Source organism: Rattus norvegicus, chromosome 1 (genome assembly GCF_036323735.1).
Source record: "Rattus norvegicus strain BN/NHsdMcwi chromosome 1, GRCr8, whole genome shotgun sequence".
Classification (NCBI taxonomy): Eukaryota; Metazoa; Chordata; class Mammalia; order Rodentia; family Muridae; genus Rattus; species Rattus norvegicus.
Window position 1 is genome coordinate 88598974 of NC_086019.1, and position 15318 is coordinate 88614291.

The 15318-nt window shown below is 53.0% G+C and overlaps 1 protein-coding gene across 1 annotated transcript; it reads right to left on the reverse strand.

Annotated features, from left to right (window-relative positions):
• Positions 1-347: 347 nt before the first annotated feature.
• On the reverse strand, positions 348-14582 carry Bcl3 (BCL3, transcription coactivator). Its single transcript, NM_001109422.1, has 9 exons — positions 14304-14582; positions 11780-11933; positions 4456-4564; positions 3383-3587; positions 3208-3296; positions 2946-3023; positions 1377-1544; positions 1022-1139; positions 348-935 (listed from the first exon to the last, which is right to left on the reverse strand). The coding sequence occupies exons 1-9, from the start codon at positions 14542-14544 to the stop codon at positions 751-753; spliced, it is 1347 nt and encodes a 448-aa protein (NP_001102892.1). The 5' UTR covers positions 14545-14582; the 3' UTR covers positions 348-750.
• Between the last annotated feature and the right edge of the window lie 736 nt (positions 14583-15318).

Sequence of the window (15318 nt, forward strand, 5' to 3'; positions counted from 1 at the left end):
CTATAATTGTATAATATATTATTATATTATGTAATCTATAACATACACACATAATATACTAATATTGTGTATTATTTAGATGTATATATATTATACTTGTAATATAATTGCACATAAATTGCAGTATTCCTCAGAAACACTCACAGCCAGAACATTCTGGAAGCCTACAGCATCCCTGAGGAAGATCTCACAATGTTCCAGTAACTCACATCACCACCAAAGCCATTACCAGTCCCAGGCCCTTTCCCCCAGCAGAATATGCTACAAAGTCACTCAGTAGGCAAGCAGGCCTGCACCCACAAGCCCTTGGTTCCACTCCTGGTTATGACAGATCCAAAGCAAGGAATATGATACAAAAATAGTTTATTACAAAAGAAATCTGACCCAAACCTAATAATTTACATCGTGATCAATGTCCTCCCAATCCCCTCTGTTCCTCCGGGTCCGTCGGGGTAGAGGATGGCAGAGGAGGGGCTGTCCTTTGGTTCCTCCACTCAAAGAATCGAATATCTAGTGGATTCCAGAGAGGGAACCTTCGTGCCTGAGATTAAATGGGGCTTAGAGTCCTGGGCAATGGGCGCAACTGGGAGTATCTGTGCTCAGTAGTATGTGCATGTGCCTTGGTGCAAAACCTGGTCCCGAAGACTGGGCGGGGGAAGCAGAACAAGGTCCTCACAGTTTCCAGAAGAGTGGTCTCCACAGGGCAGGGAAGCCCTTCCTCATGAGTCCGGGTCTGCTCCCCCATCCGTCTCAGCTGCTTCCTGGAGCTGGGGAGGGGGCTACGGGCCGGCCAGGGCCTCGGAGGACCCCTGGGAAGGGCAGGAAGGCAGGTGCAGATGTTGCAGGAAGGAAGTAGTTTTGGGGAGTCATGGGGAAGCTTGGAGCATCCTTCGGGGGAGACAGCGAGGGTGAGGAGCTCGGAGAGGACTGGAGGCCTGTGGAGGGAGATCAGGGTTAGGGCAAGGAGAAGCCAGATAAACTGCCTGTAGGGTCCTGAAGGCTCCCAGTTGCAGACTCTCACCATTGGAGCTGAGACGGCTGCTGCTCTCAGGGGAGTTGGTGGCACTTTGGTCTGGGGATGGATCAGGCTGTGACCCTGAAGCAGCCCGAGAGGCCTTTCCCCTTAGGATATCAATGACCTGTTGGAAAATGTAGGTCACCCCAAGGCCATTTCAACCTTTATTCATTCTTTCTTTCCCTCTCTCCCCTCTGTCGACCAAAGTGTTCAGGTAAGGATGTGCAGGCATTTCCTTTCCTTTGTGACTCAGTTTCCCCTAACAGCCTCCCTTCCAGGCACTTTTGTTACCTTGCCGGCCTAAGCTCACGACCCTCCCCAGGCCTGCGCACACCGGCGGTGTCCGGCCCTGTGCTCTCACCCTGCGGCTGCGCGCCACCATGAGGGGTGTGTCATTGTGACAGTTCTTGAGGCCGCTGTCAGCCCCGCTGCGCACCAGTGTGCGCACCAGAGGCAGAAGCCCGCGGCCAGACGCGGAATGCAGAGCCGAGCTGCCAGAGTACATCTGAGCGTTCACGTTGGCGCCGTGCTGTGGGACGGGGAAATTCGAGTCAAGAGCCACGTGGGCCAGTGGCCTCACTTGGCCTGGGGTCAGTTAGGTGAAGGGGACGGACAGGTGATCACAACTGGGGCTCACTCCAGCAGCCAGACCCTGAAAAGATTCTGGACATGGGGCTGGTCAAAGATGACATAGGTCTGTAATCCTAGCACTTGGAGAGTGAATTCATGAAGATCAGGAGTTCAAGGTTGACCTGAGCTAAAAAGTGTGTTCAAATCCAGCCTTGGCTGCATAGGACTCCAAGGAGGGAAGCTAGGAGAATGCCACACTCTCCCAGTCTCTAGGAGAGACTGCCGTCCAGTTATGCAAGGGAGGAAATGGTCCATGGTTCCAAACGGCACATGGAATTAGTGCGGGAGGGCAGAGAGAGGGTGAAAGCCAGAAGCAGGGTTAGTCTGGCTATCCCAGTGTGAAGCCGAGGCTGGCAGGGCAGCTGGGGAGGAACGGACAAATTGGCAGCCCAGGAAGTAAATTAAAAGATTTGAAAACCAGCCCTGTGTGCTGACAGGCGGCATCAGGTAAAGGAGTCTGCTGTCAAGACTGACCTGAGCTCCAACCCCAGGGTCCCCGTGATGGAAGGAGAGGACTTCTGATTCCTACACACTGTCCTCTGACCTCCACACTATAGCTAACCAAATCTGGTTTTTAAAATGGGACAGGTGTGGTGGCATACCGTTTAATCCCAGCACTTGGGAAGCAGAGGTAGGAAGATCTCTGAGTTAAAGGCTAGCCTGGTCTACATAATGAGTTACAGGACAGCCAGGGCTATGTAGTGAGGCATTGTCTCCAAAACAAGACACCCAAAACAAAACAAAACAAAAATTAAAAGGTAGACTTGAAGGATAGAGATGGCTCATTGGTTAAGAGCCCTGGCTCGCCTTCTAGAGGAACGGGGTTTGAATTCCAGCACTCACATTGCAGCTTACAAGTGTTTGTAATTCCAGTTCTAGGGGATCTGATGCTCTCTTCTGGCCTCAGAGGACACTGAAGGTACCTGGTGCACAGACTTATATGCAGGCAAAACATCCAGGTACAATCAAAAAAGAGAGCTGGATGGTGGTGGTGCACACCGTTAATCCCAGCACTTGGGAGGCAGAGGCAGGTGGATCTCTGGGTTAGAGGCCAGCCTGGTCTACAGAGTGAGTTGGATTGCATGCTAGTCAACTCTATACAGTAAGACCCTTTCTCAAAAGCCAACCAACCAACCAACCAACCAAACTTGAATTGGCAAGTGAGAGGCTGAAGGGAAGAATCCGAGTCAGAGGCAGAACAGTAACCAGGGTCTGAATTGGAAAATGGGGTCCAAGACAGGGGTGGAAGTGACAGCCGGACTGGCGCCAGACATGGAAGAAACCAAAGACAGGAACTAACCAGCAGGAGCAGTTGCACCATGTTCAGGCTGTTGTTCTCCACAGCATGGATGAGTGGGGAGCGGCCGCTCTTAATATCCTGCGGGAGAACAGGTGTCTCAACCTCTCTCTGAAGGCTCTGAGCATCCCTCCCTTTGGTCCAGCCTCCAGCGCCTTAAATACATGAACATTCTGCCACCCTGGCGCCTTTCGCTAGCTCCGCCTCCTGAGCCACACCTCCGTGCGCCAGTCCACGCCCCTCACCGCCTGCCTCGCTGGCTCACCACTGCATCGATGTCTGCGCCACGCTCCAGGAGCAGCAGAACAGCTTCCTGGCACCCGGTGTTCACGGCCACGTGCAGGGCAGTGAGCCCTTGAAGGAGGGGAATCCATAGTCAGTCAAGCCCCGGCTTGGGCTTGGATGGTGTCAACCTCACCTTATCCTCTCTGGGGACTCACCTTCATAATTGCGAGCCTCCAGGTCCACAGAGCCCGGGGTTGCGCTGTCTAGCAGGGCCTGCAGGCAGCTGGGGCTTCGGTGCTCGCATGCCAGGTGGACTGCAGTCTGACCGTGGCGATCCAGGGCCATGGGGCTGGCACCAGCTGTCACCAGGAGCCGGACTATATCTGGTAATGTGGTGATCACAGCCAGGTGGAGCGGGGTCTGGGGAATAGTGACCATGAGGGATCAGAGTAAGGTTGTACCTTTACCTCAGGCCTTTTGAATCTATGGATGCAAGCCTCTGACATCTTTCTCAAACCAAGACAGTCAGAGACCCTTGCATCTTCCCCAGAACCAAAATCTAACCTCAATAAAGCTTTTCTTTTCTTTTCCTTCCTTCCTTCCTTCCTTCCTTCCTTCCTTCCTTCCTTTCTTATTTCTTTCTTTTTTTGGTGGGGGGAAATGTTGGGAGGAAGGATGTCAAGTAGCCTATGGTGACCTCAGACTTGTTATGTAGATAAGGATGGATGACGTCAAATTCTTGAGACCAAAGGAGTGAGCTGCCACGTCGATTTGGTTGTTTGTTTTGGTTTTAAAAATGTATTTACTTGGGGTTGGGGATTTGGCTCAGTGGTAGAGCGCTTGCCTAGCAAGCACAAGGCCCTGGGTTCGGTCCCCAGCTCCGAAAAAAAAAAAAAAGAATAGAAAAAAATGTATTTACTTTGTATGCGTGTGTGAGAATGTGTATGCCATGGTGCACTTGTGGAAGTCAGGGGATAACTTGTAGTGAGTTTTGAACTCAGGTCGCCAGGCTTGGCGGCAAGCACCTTTACCTGTTGAGCCACACTGCCCCACAGTTTCTTTTAGGACATGGCTTTGCCATAGTATAGATCAGGCAAGCGCTCCACTGCGCGTGCTCAGTTCATATTTACTCTCCCAAATGCTGGATGACAGACATATGTCACCATGCCCAGCTCCACTGCCCTCTTGTCCCAGGATGTGGATGCTGGCTCCCCATGCATCTCTCCTCTGGGGGACCCCTCCTTCCCAGGAACAAGAACCTTAAAGCCCCAGTTCCCAGCCGCCTCACCTGTCGCAGGTTGTTGTGGACATCGACTTCCCTGTTCCCAAGCTTGAAAAGGCTGAGAATTCGGTAGACGGCCGTCTTGTTATTCTGGACCACGGCAATGTGGAGAGGCCTGAGGGGACAAGGGGACAATCGTTGGGATTAGGGGCTGGTCACCACATCGTTCAAAGTGCTGGGTGGGATGCTTTCAGTCATTTCTAACCAGCTGGGGACAGCCCAAATTGGCTTTCTTGGACATTAATTACAGGCCCCACTCCCACCTCCCTGCCCCTGAGCTCTCTGGCCTGTCAGACCATCACATCAAAGCCAGAAGAACATTTTCAGATATGCTTTCCCCTCCAAACTGCTCACTTGATCACAGGTCCCATGTGAGTTAGTCAAAACTGGATATTGTTTGGTTTCAGTGGTGCTAGGAACAAAATCCTTCTACTGGCTAAGCAGGGGAGTGAATGCTGAACCACCTCCCTGACCCCAGCCCCTCACTGGGGGATTCTAGACAGGGCCTCTACCACTGAGCCACACCTCCAGCCTCTCATTGGGGGATTCTAGGCAGGGGCTCTGTCGCTGAGCCACGCCCCCAGCCCCTCATTTGGGGGATTCTAGGCAGGGGCTCTACCACTGAGCCACGCCCCCAGCCCCTCACTGGGGGATTCTAGGCAGGGGCTCTACCACTGAGCCACGCCCCCAGCCCCTCACTGGGGGATTCTAGGCAGGGGCTCTACCACTGAGCCACGCCCCCAGCTTTCAGAGGATTCTTTTCCTGTCAGGATTTTAGTATATAACACAGCCTGTCCCTGATCTCACTAAATGCCCCAGACTGTCCTCAACTTTAAGATAATCCTCTTGTCTCCTGAATGGTAGAACTACAGGTTTGAGACATCATAAATGTGGGTGTGGGTCTACCTATGTAGCTTAGAGTGGCCTCAAATTGGCGATCCTCCTGCCTCAGCCTCGCAAGGGCTAAATCATCTTGTCCTCTTCCATTTCCTTTGACAGCCTCTCCACACTCTCTTCCTCCTGCTCTGGACACACCAGCCACACTTACTTCCTGGGGCCTTTGCACAGGCTCTTCGGTGTGCCTGGAACAGTTTCCCTCAATATCTACAGGGCTTGCCACCCTCACCCCTGCCTCTGCTGGGGCACTGCGGCCGACCCGTGCGCCCTCTCCTCCCGTCTGCCACAGTGGCCTCCATGTTGCTCTCTGTGGCTTACTGTGCAGTTTGCAATCGTTTTCTGTCTCTCCGTCAAAATAATGTGGGCTCCACTGGGCCAGATGCCATCCATCCCCTGTCCGGAGCCCAGGAGGCCCTGACAGAGAACACGTGTGCAGGGACTAAAGGCATCTATCCCAGTGGTCACCCTTGGTGCTTCCTGACTTTCCCCAGCCTTCCCTGGGCTGCAGCTTCCTTATCTGGGAAGTGAGGCATGCGAGCTCATTGTCAGGTCTCCGCCACACATCAGGTTCAGCCTTCCAGGGCTGTCCATGGAGTCAAAGGAGAAAAGGTTTTTTGTTTATTGAGACAGGGTTTCCCCATGTAGACCAGGCTGGCCTTGAACTCACAGACATTCACCTGCCTCTGCCTGGGATTAAAGGCTTGTGCCACCACTGCTCACACTTTTAATCCCAGCTCTCTTGAGGCAGAGGCAGGAGGATCTCTGTGTTTGAGGCTGCCCCGGCTCACCTAGTGAGCTCCAACCCAGCCGGGGCCACAGGGTGAGACCTATTTCAGAATAAAATAAGGAGGAAAGAACCATGTGGGATGTGGGTCTCAGCCCTGGAGCTGGCTTCAGCAGTATAGAATGTCCTTAGAGTGAAGGATCCGTTTCCCAGCTCCTTGAGGCCTTCCCTTTTCCACAGCCTGACAGTCATCTCTACTGGAGAGAGCTACTTCCTCAGCATCAAGTCCTCTGGGGATGGAGGCATCTGTGGTGCAATGAGGCCCAGGGACAGTCATTGTTCCAATCTTCCAGTCCCTCATCTAGGAAGGCCACATTAGCTCCACCATTCAGTGGGGCACCAGACACCTCAGCACCCTCCCCACTGAAGCACCTGCTCTCTTCCGAGGGATCCCAGACTAGAATAACCATTTCCAGCTGAGGGCAAACAGAAGGATCACATCTGTACATGGGGACAGAGGGAGACAGGCTGGCCGCATGCCCTTAGCTTTATGTATTTGCAAGTCCTGATGAGCATGTGTCCTGTGTGTGCATGTGCACACATCGCTGTCTTCCCCCATGCTCTCTCTCTCTCCACTTTACTTTTCTTTCTTTCTTTCTTTCTTTCTTTTTTTTTCTTCCGGAGCTGGGGATCGAACCCAGGGCCTTGCGCTCGCTAGGCAAGCGCTCTACCACTGAGCTAAATCCCCAACCCTCCACTTTACTTTTCAGTATTTATTTATTTATTTATTTATTTATTTATTTATTTATCGCTCCATAGACCTGGCTGGCCTTGAACTCAGAGATCCACCTGCCTCTGCCACCCTAGGGCAGGATTAAAGGTGTCCACCCCTATACCTGGTTTTGTTTCTTTGCTATTCGTAGATGCAGGCCTCCCTGCATGACTTACTGTGTGTGCCTATTTTTGGCGTCAGAACATGTGTGGAGGTCAGAGGACCTGCAGAGGTCTTCTATCTCCTCCCCTCATGTTGGTCCTGGGGGGACTCAAACTCAGGTTTGATAGATCACCTGCTCTCTAAGCCGCCTCACCAACCCCTCCGCCATAGTGTTTTTTTTTTCCTTGTGTGTGACGTGCATGTGTCTTTGTGCACCTGTGTGGACACAAGCCTTTGCACGTTTGAGCTCACCAGCGTGTGGACATCAGAAACTATCCTCCATCGCTCTTCCACCTTATTTTCTGAGGTGGATCTCATTGAACGGAGGCGATGTGGCTCTCCAGGTTCCTCCTGCCTTTCCCTTCCAGTGGTGAGATTTCATCTCTAGCTTTTTACTGTGGGTGCTGTGGTTCCGGGCTCCTCTACACTTGAGCAGCAGCAGCAGCAATTCAGGCTTCTGTATTTACTCTCTTAATCAGCTTCTAATGCACACGGACCCACCAAACGCCCACCCATTGAACCATCCTCTCATGCCTGGATGACCTTCGTTTAAAGTCTCTTTACTAGACAGACACAGTGGCTGTACATCTGAAAGGATGACGGGGAGTTCGAGGCCAGCTTGGGCTACATAGTGAGCTTCCATCATCAAAACAATGCTTTTGGAGCAGGGCGAGGATGGCATCTTTTATCCCAGAATTTGGAAGGCAGAGGCAGGTGGATCTCTGAGTTCGAGGCCAACCTGATCTACAGAGCGAGCAACCTAATCTCCAAAAACAAAACAGTCTTTGGCTTCAGTACGATGAGAGAGAGCCCCTGCCTAGAATCCTAAGGGCGGGGGGGGGGGGGCATGGCTCAGTGGTAGAGCCCCTGCGCAGAATCTAGGCTAAGAAATACAAGGCTCTAGGTTTCATTCTAACACACACACACACACACACACACACACACACACACACACACACACGCTCATTAATGGCGTTTTCACCTGCCAGCTGCCTCTTACTAACCAGGGCAGGCAGGTACAGTGAGCATCCAGAATCCACAGATCACCTCCCCACACTATTCTGAAGAAGTGCTGAAATGTCGCGGTCCAATAGGGTGAGGGGGTGGTGGGTGGGTCCTACCGCCAGAAATGCAAACGGTGCTCCCTAGCGAAGGCCAGGGGCAAAGTACCTCCTGTTTGAGTTTGGTTTTCCTTCCCACAATAGCGCCTAAGGCCGCCGGGGCAGATTATGGTGGGCGAATCCCTGAGTCTAGATCCCGAAGGTGGAAAGCAGATTGGAATAGAAAATGCTAGGGGCGGGGTGGGAGGGTGGGGGGGCGGGCCCTGAGTCCCCTCCCCGTTTGGCTTCGCTGCAGAGGGATGCAGCATCTCCTTAGAAGCGCCACCCGCTTGGCTCCCTCCCGTCGCGGGCGGGGTTAAGCAAGGGCAGAGGGAGCGAATGATTTCAGAGAAACCGTCCAGGCTTCAGTTCCCATAAACGCGCGGGCCGCAGGGGGTGGGGCGGGGCTGGAGGAAGTGGGGACGGGAGGGGCGGCCCAGCCCTCGGACTTCCAGTAACAGGTCTGCGGGGCGGGGCTGGGCTTCCTGCTCCCGGGGGAGGGAAGCCTGGCCAGTCGGGGATCTACCCAGTCACCCCCTGGCATCCAAACTTCCACACTTCCAATGGGGGAGAAGAGAGGCAGAACCCCAAGTTCTCAAGCCTGGGGCAGCTTCACTGGGTCAGCCTTCAGATGGTTCCTGGTCCCCCTATCCTGGTATCCATACCAAGGGCTTTCTTGGAATCTCAGAGATCCACTGTCATAAGTCGACGAGGACCCCAAGAGGCCCCTCTCCCACGTCCCTTGGAGGATACAGGAACACAAGGCTCCAGGCTTTATTCCAGACCTTCAGGCATAGGCAGCTCCGATTATTACAGCGTGTCGGGGCTCAGTTTGAGAATTTGCTTGCTTTCTGGAACATGGAGGCTAGTAAGTGAGGGCCAAGACCCCTGAGCCACCACCCCAACCCCAGTTTAACCTGCTATTCTGTTTTGAAATCCTGTATTTTTCTTTAAAATGCATGGAAGCACTCCCGTTTTGTTTTAAGACAGGGTCGCCACCCGCCAGCCTCAGTTTCCCTGGTGCTGCCATTACAGGCACACGGACCCCATCTCTTTCCCTATTCCCCTTGAAGACGGAGGAACCTCACACCCCAGTTCCAGCCCTGAGACTTTAAGGCATATACCCCGTCCCCTTTGCAGAAAGGTTTTCAGTCTCCCATTTCTGACCTCTCCGGGTTCCAGATGGCCTTAATCTGGAGCCCAGGCTAGCCTTCCTCCTGAACTTGCTGAGTATTACACGTTTGAGCCACACCACGCTGGCTTTTCCTGAGTCTTGCAAGCCCTCCAAGAAGTCAAGGCTCGACCAGAATCTCTGGGATCTAGACTTGAGGTCCCCTGCCCAGCTTCGCTTCCCTGCCTTCCCCTCCCCTCCTCCAGCCTGTGTGAAGTGGGGCTGGTGGTTCAGGCAAGCTGGGGCCAGGCCCGCTGCCCATTCCGGTAAGCCCCAGCGGAAGGGGTTAAGGTCGGAGGGAGCATCGGGAGGGGCAGGCTGCGAGGAGTGGAGGATGCTGACGTGGGGGAGGCTGAGCAGCTGGGCTGCGGTCAAGTTGTGCGGGAAGGGATTTCCCCGAGGCGGCAGCTGAGGCAGAAGTGTTTGCGTTGGGGGAGAGAGAGAGAGGAGGGGCTGGGACTGGAGACTGCACCCTGCTTACCAGACCACAGACGACAGCTCAGCCCTGAGGACAGATACAAATTAAACCATCTCAGCTTTTAGCCCCTGGGGTGGGAGGCAGCTAGAGTTGATTGAGTCCTTTAAGGACACTTTCTCTTGCTTGAACTCACGTGGTACCCAACAGCCTTCCCAGGGCGGCTCAGTTCAGACAGTACCTACTCAAGTATTGAGCGCTTACTGATTGCCCAGCCCTGTTCTGTGTACCTTGTGTATACAGGGTTTTGAAAGGTCTATGACCAGGCCTGGTTTCCAAACAGAAACTGAGGTCCCACAACAGTCAAGCCAGCTATTGGGTCTTTCTCTACACCAAGGGACTTACTGAATTCTGGCTAGGTTTCCAGACTCCCTCCCCCAACCAATTCCCACGCGAGGGTTCTTTAGAAGTATTTTCAGCCAAATGCTAATCCCAGCATGCAGGAGACTGAGGCAGGAGGATTGCTATGAGTTATAAATTGGCCTGGGCTACGTGGTGAGTTCCAGGCCAATCTGGGCTACAGAGTGAGATCCTGTCTCAACTTAAATGAGAAAGCCAGACAAGGTGGTGCAGGTCTGTGATCTCAGCACTGGGAGATAGAAGTGGGATCAAAGTTGTCCCAGGCTAGGTTGTGCATTCTAGGCCAGCCTGGACTACGTGTGACCTCTAGGCAACAAAACAAAAACATTGTTTTTTATATCTCTTCCAAAAAGGTGCCTATTTAGGATTCCTATTTTTAACCTTGAGGGAAACTGAGGCACAGAGAGGACGGAGAGACAGCCAGCTGAGATTCACGCCCATGTTGATTGAGCGGCAGCAGTCAACTGCTTGGAATGTTCACGCTATGCTCCGCCCAGGCCTGAACCCTCCCTGGCTTAGCAGATAGCCAAGCGATAAATCAGAGAATTGGGAAATTGGCCATGACCATGAAGGAATGACGTGGACTAGAGCAGAAATTATCCAAGACCGTGGGGAAGTCGGGAGAGTGGAGCTTCCCTTTGTGTGAGCCCTGCCTCGAGTTTGTGAATGTGAGTGTGCTTGGACCCTGAAGGCTCGCCCTCCATCCAGGAACAGCAGTGGCTTCCGCGGGGCCGGGGATGGGACCCGGGCCGCCCGCCCTGCGTGCTAGTCAAGCGAGCATTCTCAACTGTACTATATCCCCAGCCACTCCTTTTGTTTTCTCTAGTCCAGCCTCTACTTAGCCTCCCCAGAAGGAGGCTTACAGGTGTATACCACCACATGGAGCTCTAGATGAAGTTTACTGGACACATGACCTACGACACACCAGACTCCCATCTCACGTGTGTGTGTGTGTGTGTGTGTGTGTGTGTGTGTGTGTGACCTCCAGAAAATCAGCAGATAAAACAGTTCCCAGAGCTGGGTGTGGCGAAGAACACCTTTGATCCTAGCGCTCAGGGGGTGGATGAAGGCGTATCTATGTGAGTTTGAGGCTAGCCTGCTCTACAGAGTGAGTTTCAGGTCACTTAGGGCCACATAGTAAGATCTTGACTCAAAAATGGGAAAAGGGCTAGAAAGCGGGCTCGGCGGTTAAAAGCAATGGTTGCTCTTCCAGAAGACCCATAGAAGCTTCCCACTATCTATAACTCCATTTCCAGGGGGATCCGATGCCTTTTTCTGGCCTCCTCAGGCACCAGGCATATATACACAGTGCACAGAAACTCACAGGGACAAAACACCCATATACAAAAATAACAGTAAAAGAAATTAAAACAAAGATATATAGTTCTCATATTTGGATTATAATAAAAATTCTGAGAGGTTGGGGGCGTGGCTTCCTGTTAGAGCAGCAAGAACGGAGCATGTGCAAGGTTCGGTCTCCCACCCCCACAACCAAAAAGAAAAAAAGTCACTGTCCTTCTAACCGTATTAGCCAATGAGTGCCCATTGCCTGTAAAAGGAAGCTGTGAGCAGAGGAGAGGGTGCTGTTCAGTGTTGGCCGGCGGTGGCGGCAGAGCCTGATAGCCCCTTGTTGCGGAGGTCTGAGCTCCTCCCACACCCTGTCACTTACGTGTCTCCGTCCTCATCCACCCGGGTGGCCATGGCAATGTCAGCTGAAAGGGGGTGCTCCACGGGGCAAATCATGGAGTAGGGGTGAGTAGGCAGGTTCAGCAGCGGAAAGGGCGGGGCCATAGTCGGGGTAGAGTACATGGGCATCAGAGGTCCTGGAAGAGCAGAGACAAGCGGAGACCCGGATGAAGCCAACCCCACAGGCCTTTGTGCAGGGGGTCTCTCTCTTTGGGTCTTAGCATCCTCTCAGATGCCCTGTTTCCATTCTTATGTAGCCCGGGATGATCCTGATGCAGCTGAGGATAACCTCGAATCCTTGATCCCCCTGCCTCCATTCCCCTCCGTGCTGGGCTTATAAGAGCTGTATCACCTCATATACTATGAGATTTTTTTCTTTAAAAAAATAAATATTTCTTTATTTTCAAAGTGTGTGTGTGTGTGTGTGTGTGTGTGTGTGTGTGTGCCACATTTGTGCATGTGCCCACAGAGGCCACTGGAGGGTGCCAGATCCTCTTAAACTGGCGTTAACAAGGATTGGTAAGTCCTCACATGGGTGCTGGGATCTGAACTCAAGCCCACTGAAAGAACAGTGAATACTTTTAATGGCGGAGCCATCTTCCCTGTCCCAAGGTCCCTTTTCTTTTAAAGATTTATTTTTTTTTCTTTTTTTTTTCTTTTTTTTTTGGAGCTGGGGACCGAACCCAGGGCCTTGCGCTTGCACCACTGAGCCAAATCCCCAACCCTAAAGATCTATTTTTAGTTATTACTTTTAAAGGTTGTATTTACTGTTTTAATGCCCATGAATAATGCCTGAGTATGTACCACAGGCCTGCCTGACCCCCTCAGAGGCCAGCAGAGGGCGCTGCATCCCCAGAACCGTGAGCAGTCAGATGTGGATGCTGGGAACAAGCTCTAGTCCTCTGCAAGAGCCGCCAAGTGCTTTTAACCACTAAACCCTCTCTTTGGCCCCCACCTCTCCTTTGAAACATTGTGTCACTATGGAGTCCAGACTGGCCTCAAACTCAAGGAGATCCTCCTGCCTCAGCTTCCCAAGTGCTGGGATTACTACAGGCTTGCAGATACAGTGTTCGACTATCAGGTTCCATTAGCTCCTCAAACTTGGCCCTCAAGGTCTAAGACAATGTTCTTGTTTATACCCCTCTTCCCAACTCCTGCACCCTTCATCCCTCAACCCCAACCCCCATCCCTCATCCCTAACCCCATCCCTCATCCCTCATCCCTAACCTCCATCTCTTACCCCTAACTTCCATCCCTCATCTCTATTCCTTTCTACATCACATCTCTTCTCTCACAAATGTCTGACCTCTAACAGCAGAAAAGACCCTTAAGGGCAGAGAGAGCCCTGTCACCACCCAGTGTGGGACCTCAGGAATAAGACTACACTGAGTAATCTCATAGTTGAAAGAATAAATGATGAACTAATAGGGGTCTTGGGGTCTGGTGCATTGGGAGAGTCAGGAAACTTATCCCTAGAACCCTTTTGGGTGACACGGTTGGAAGGACCATTGCACGGATGGGAAAATGGAGGACAGGGTTCACATCAGACGGAGGAAGGCCTCCTGTCACACAGTGTCCTCCAGCTGAAGCATGGATAGGTAGAAGCTGGAGACCCTGGAGGGCCCAGAGAAACTCATCATCTCTGGGGTATTTAGCAGATAGTAATGTAGCTACTGCAGGGGATGCCCCTTCCTGGATATAAAAGTTGAGGAGAAGAGTATCTGGTTTCCTGCTCTCTGACCAGCTTTAGGGTTCCCTTTCTGAAGTCCTACCTTTCTAGGTCTCTGAATTCCTCTTGGACCTAAGTCCTTCAGTTTCTAACCTCCTCGTGTTCCCCCTCTTAGAACCCTCTGTCCCCAAACCTGCCCCCAGGGCTACCTGACCTAGGAACACTTGTGAGTGCACGCAAATGGCCTGCAGAATGCTGGCTCTGTTTGCTGACTCCTCCGCGTCTGCAAAATATTGGGGTCCTTGGGGCTCTTCATGTCATCGTGTAGAGTTGTGGCCCAAACACGGGGGTGCTCAGACCCAAATGCCTTTCTCTCAGTCCCTATACCCCCTGAAACCTTGGTTCCCAAGATTTTAACCTACGGTATCAGCTTCCTTGGACCCCAGGTCTGTTTCTATTCATCTCCCCAAATCTGCTTACCAGAACCCCAGTTTCCAAGGCCCGAGTAACAATTATTTCATAGTCCTGAACATCTGGTCTCTCCCAGCCATTTTGCATCTCTGGAGTGAATTGGGACCCCATATCTGCGCCACTGGACACTGTCTTCTGACCTCCACCCCCAAGGCCATTTGACCCTTGGGCACCTGCCTGGGTGAGCCCCTTGGCACCTTCATGGCTGAGCTCCAGTGTTTCTCAACCTCTTTCCTAGCTGTCTCTGGGACACCAACTTCTACCCTGGAGTTCCAGCTACCAGAAACCCCATCTATTTGTGTCCTATGTTCTGCTGACCTTAGGTGGCCCCCACCCGGCCTTGACTCTCATGGGGGAGGCCACTCACCCTGGTAGTAAAGAGCCTCCGGCCTGGCCACGCAGTGAGGGGGTCCAGGGACAGCCGGGACGTCGCAGTTGCTGCGCAGGGCGTCCAGGGGTCCAGCAGGACCTCGCGGGGCTGCGGGCTCTGGAGACGCGGGACGCAGCGGGCGCTTGCGGAGTGGCAGCGCGGCGCCTGAGATGCCCTTGGGCCGGGTGCGTAGGTCCACGGGCCCCTCGTCCATGGCCCCCGCGGGGCATCGGGGCATCGGGCCGCCCGGAGACGCCGGGGCGTGCGGCGAGCTCAGCACGGGAAGGCGGTCTCGCCGGGCTGCGGGACTTCCCCTGCCGCCGACTGAACTGAAGGGACTTTTGTCAGTCCGGGCGGCGCCCGCCTCCCGCCTCCCCGCCCCCGGGCCCCCGGGGCCACCCGTCCGCCCCAGGGGTTTCCTGGACCCGTGTCTCAGAGGCGGAGCTCCTGGTCCCCACCCGCCACTCTGCTCATTGTGCCTCTGGTCCGGAGCTCTGGATCTGAGTCCTTGAGATTCCCACACTTTCTGTCTGTCTCTCACTTTGTTAGACTGGAGCTCATGTAGACCAGGCTAGCCTCGAAATCGCTATGTAGCAGAGGGTGGTCTTGAACTTCTGCTCCTCCTGTTTCCACCTCCTGAGTTCTGAAATGACTCCTGTACTACTGTGCCTTGATCTATCTATCTATCTATCTATCTATCTATCTATCTATCTATCTATCTATCTATCTATCTATCCTTCCTTCTTTCCTTTCTCTTCTACCAGGGGTCACATAGCCCAGGCTACCTTGAATTTGCTATGTAGCAGAGGATGACCTTGAATTCCGGATCCTCCCACCTCCACCTCATCTTCCCTGGAACACTAAAACAAGCAAACGTTTCTGTTGACTGAGTGGGGGCTCCTGCGTGCTAAGGATCTTGCTTCTCAGCCCGTCCCCCAACCCCCCCCCCGAATCTCTTGTCTGTGTCTGGCTATCGGGGTCTACATTTATGAGACTCCCCTCCCACTGGTCC

What these genes read in the sequence shown, in the direction of transcription:
- Bcl3 (NM_001109422.1), bottom strand. Translation starts at nt 14,544, where the DNA reads ATGCCCCGATGCCCCGCGGGGGCCATGGACGAGGGGCCCGTGGACCTA. An exon ending in GGAGGCTCGCAATTATGAAG is followed by an intron (nt 3,297 to 3,382) that starts GTGAGTCCCCAG and finishes CCCTCCTTCAAG; the next exon opens with GGCTCACTGCCCTGCACGTG. An exon ending in TGGTGCAACTGCTCCTGCTG is followed by an intron (nt 1,545 to 2,945) that starts GTTAGTTCCTGT and finishes CCCGTCCCACAG; the next exon opens with CACGGCGCCAACGTGAACGC.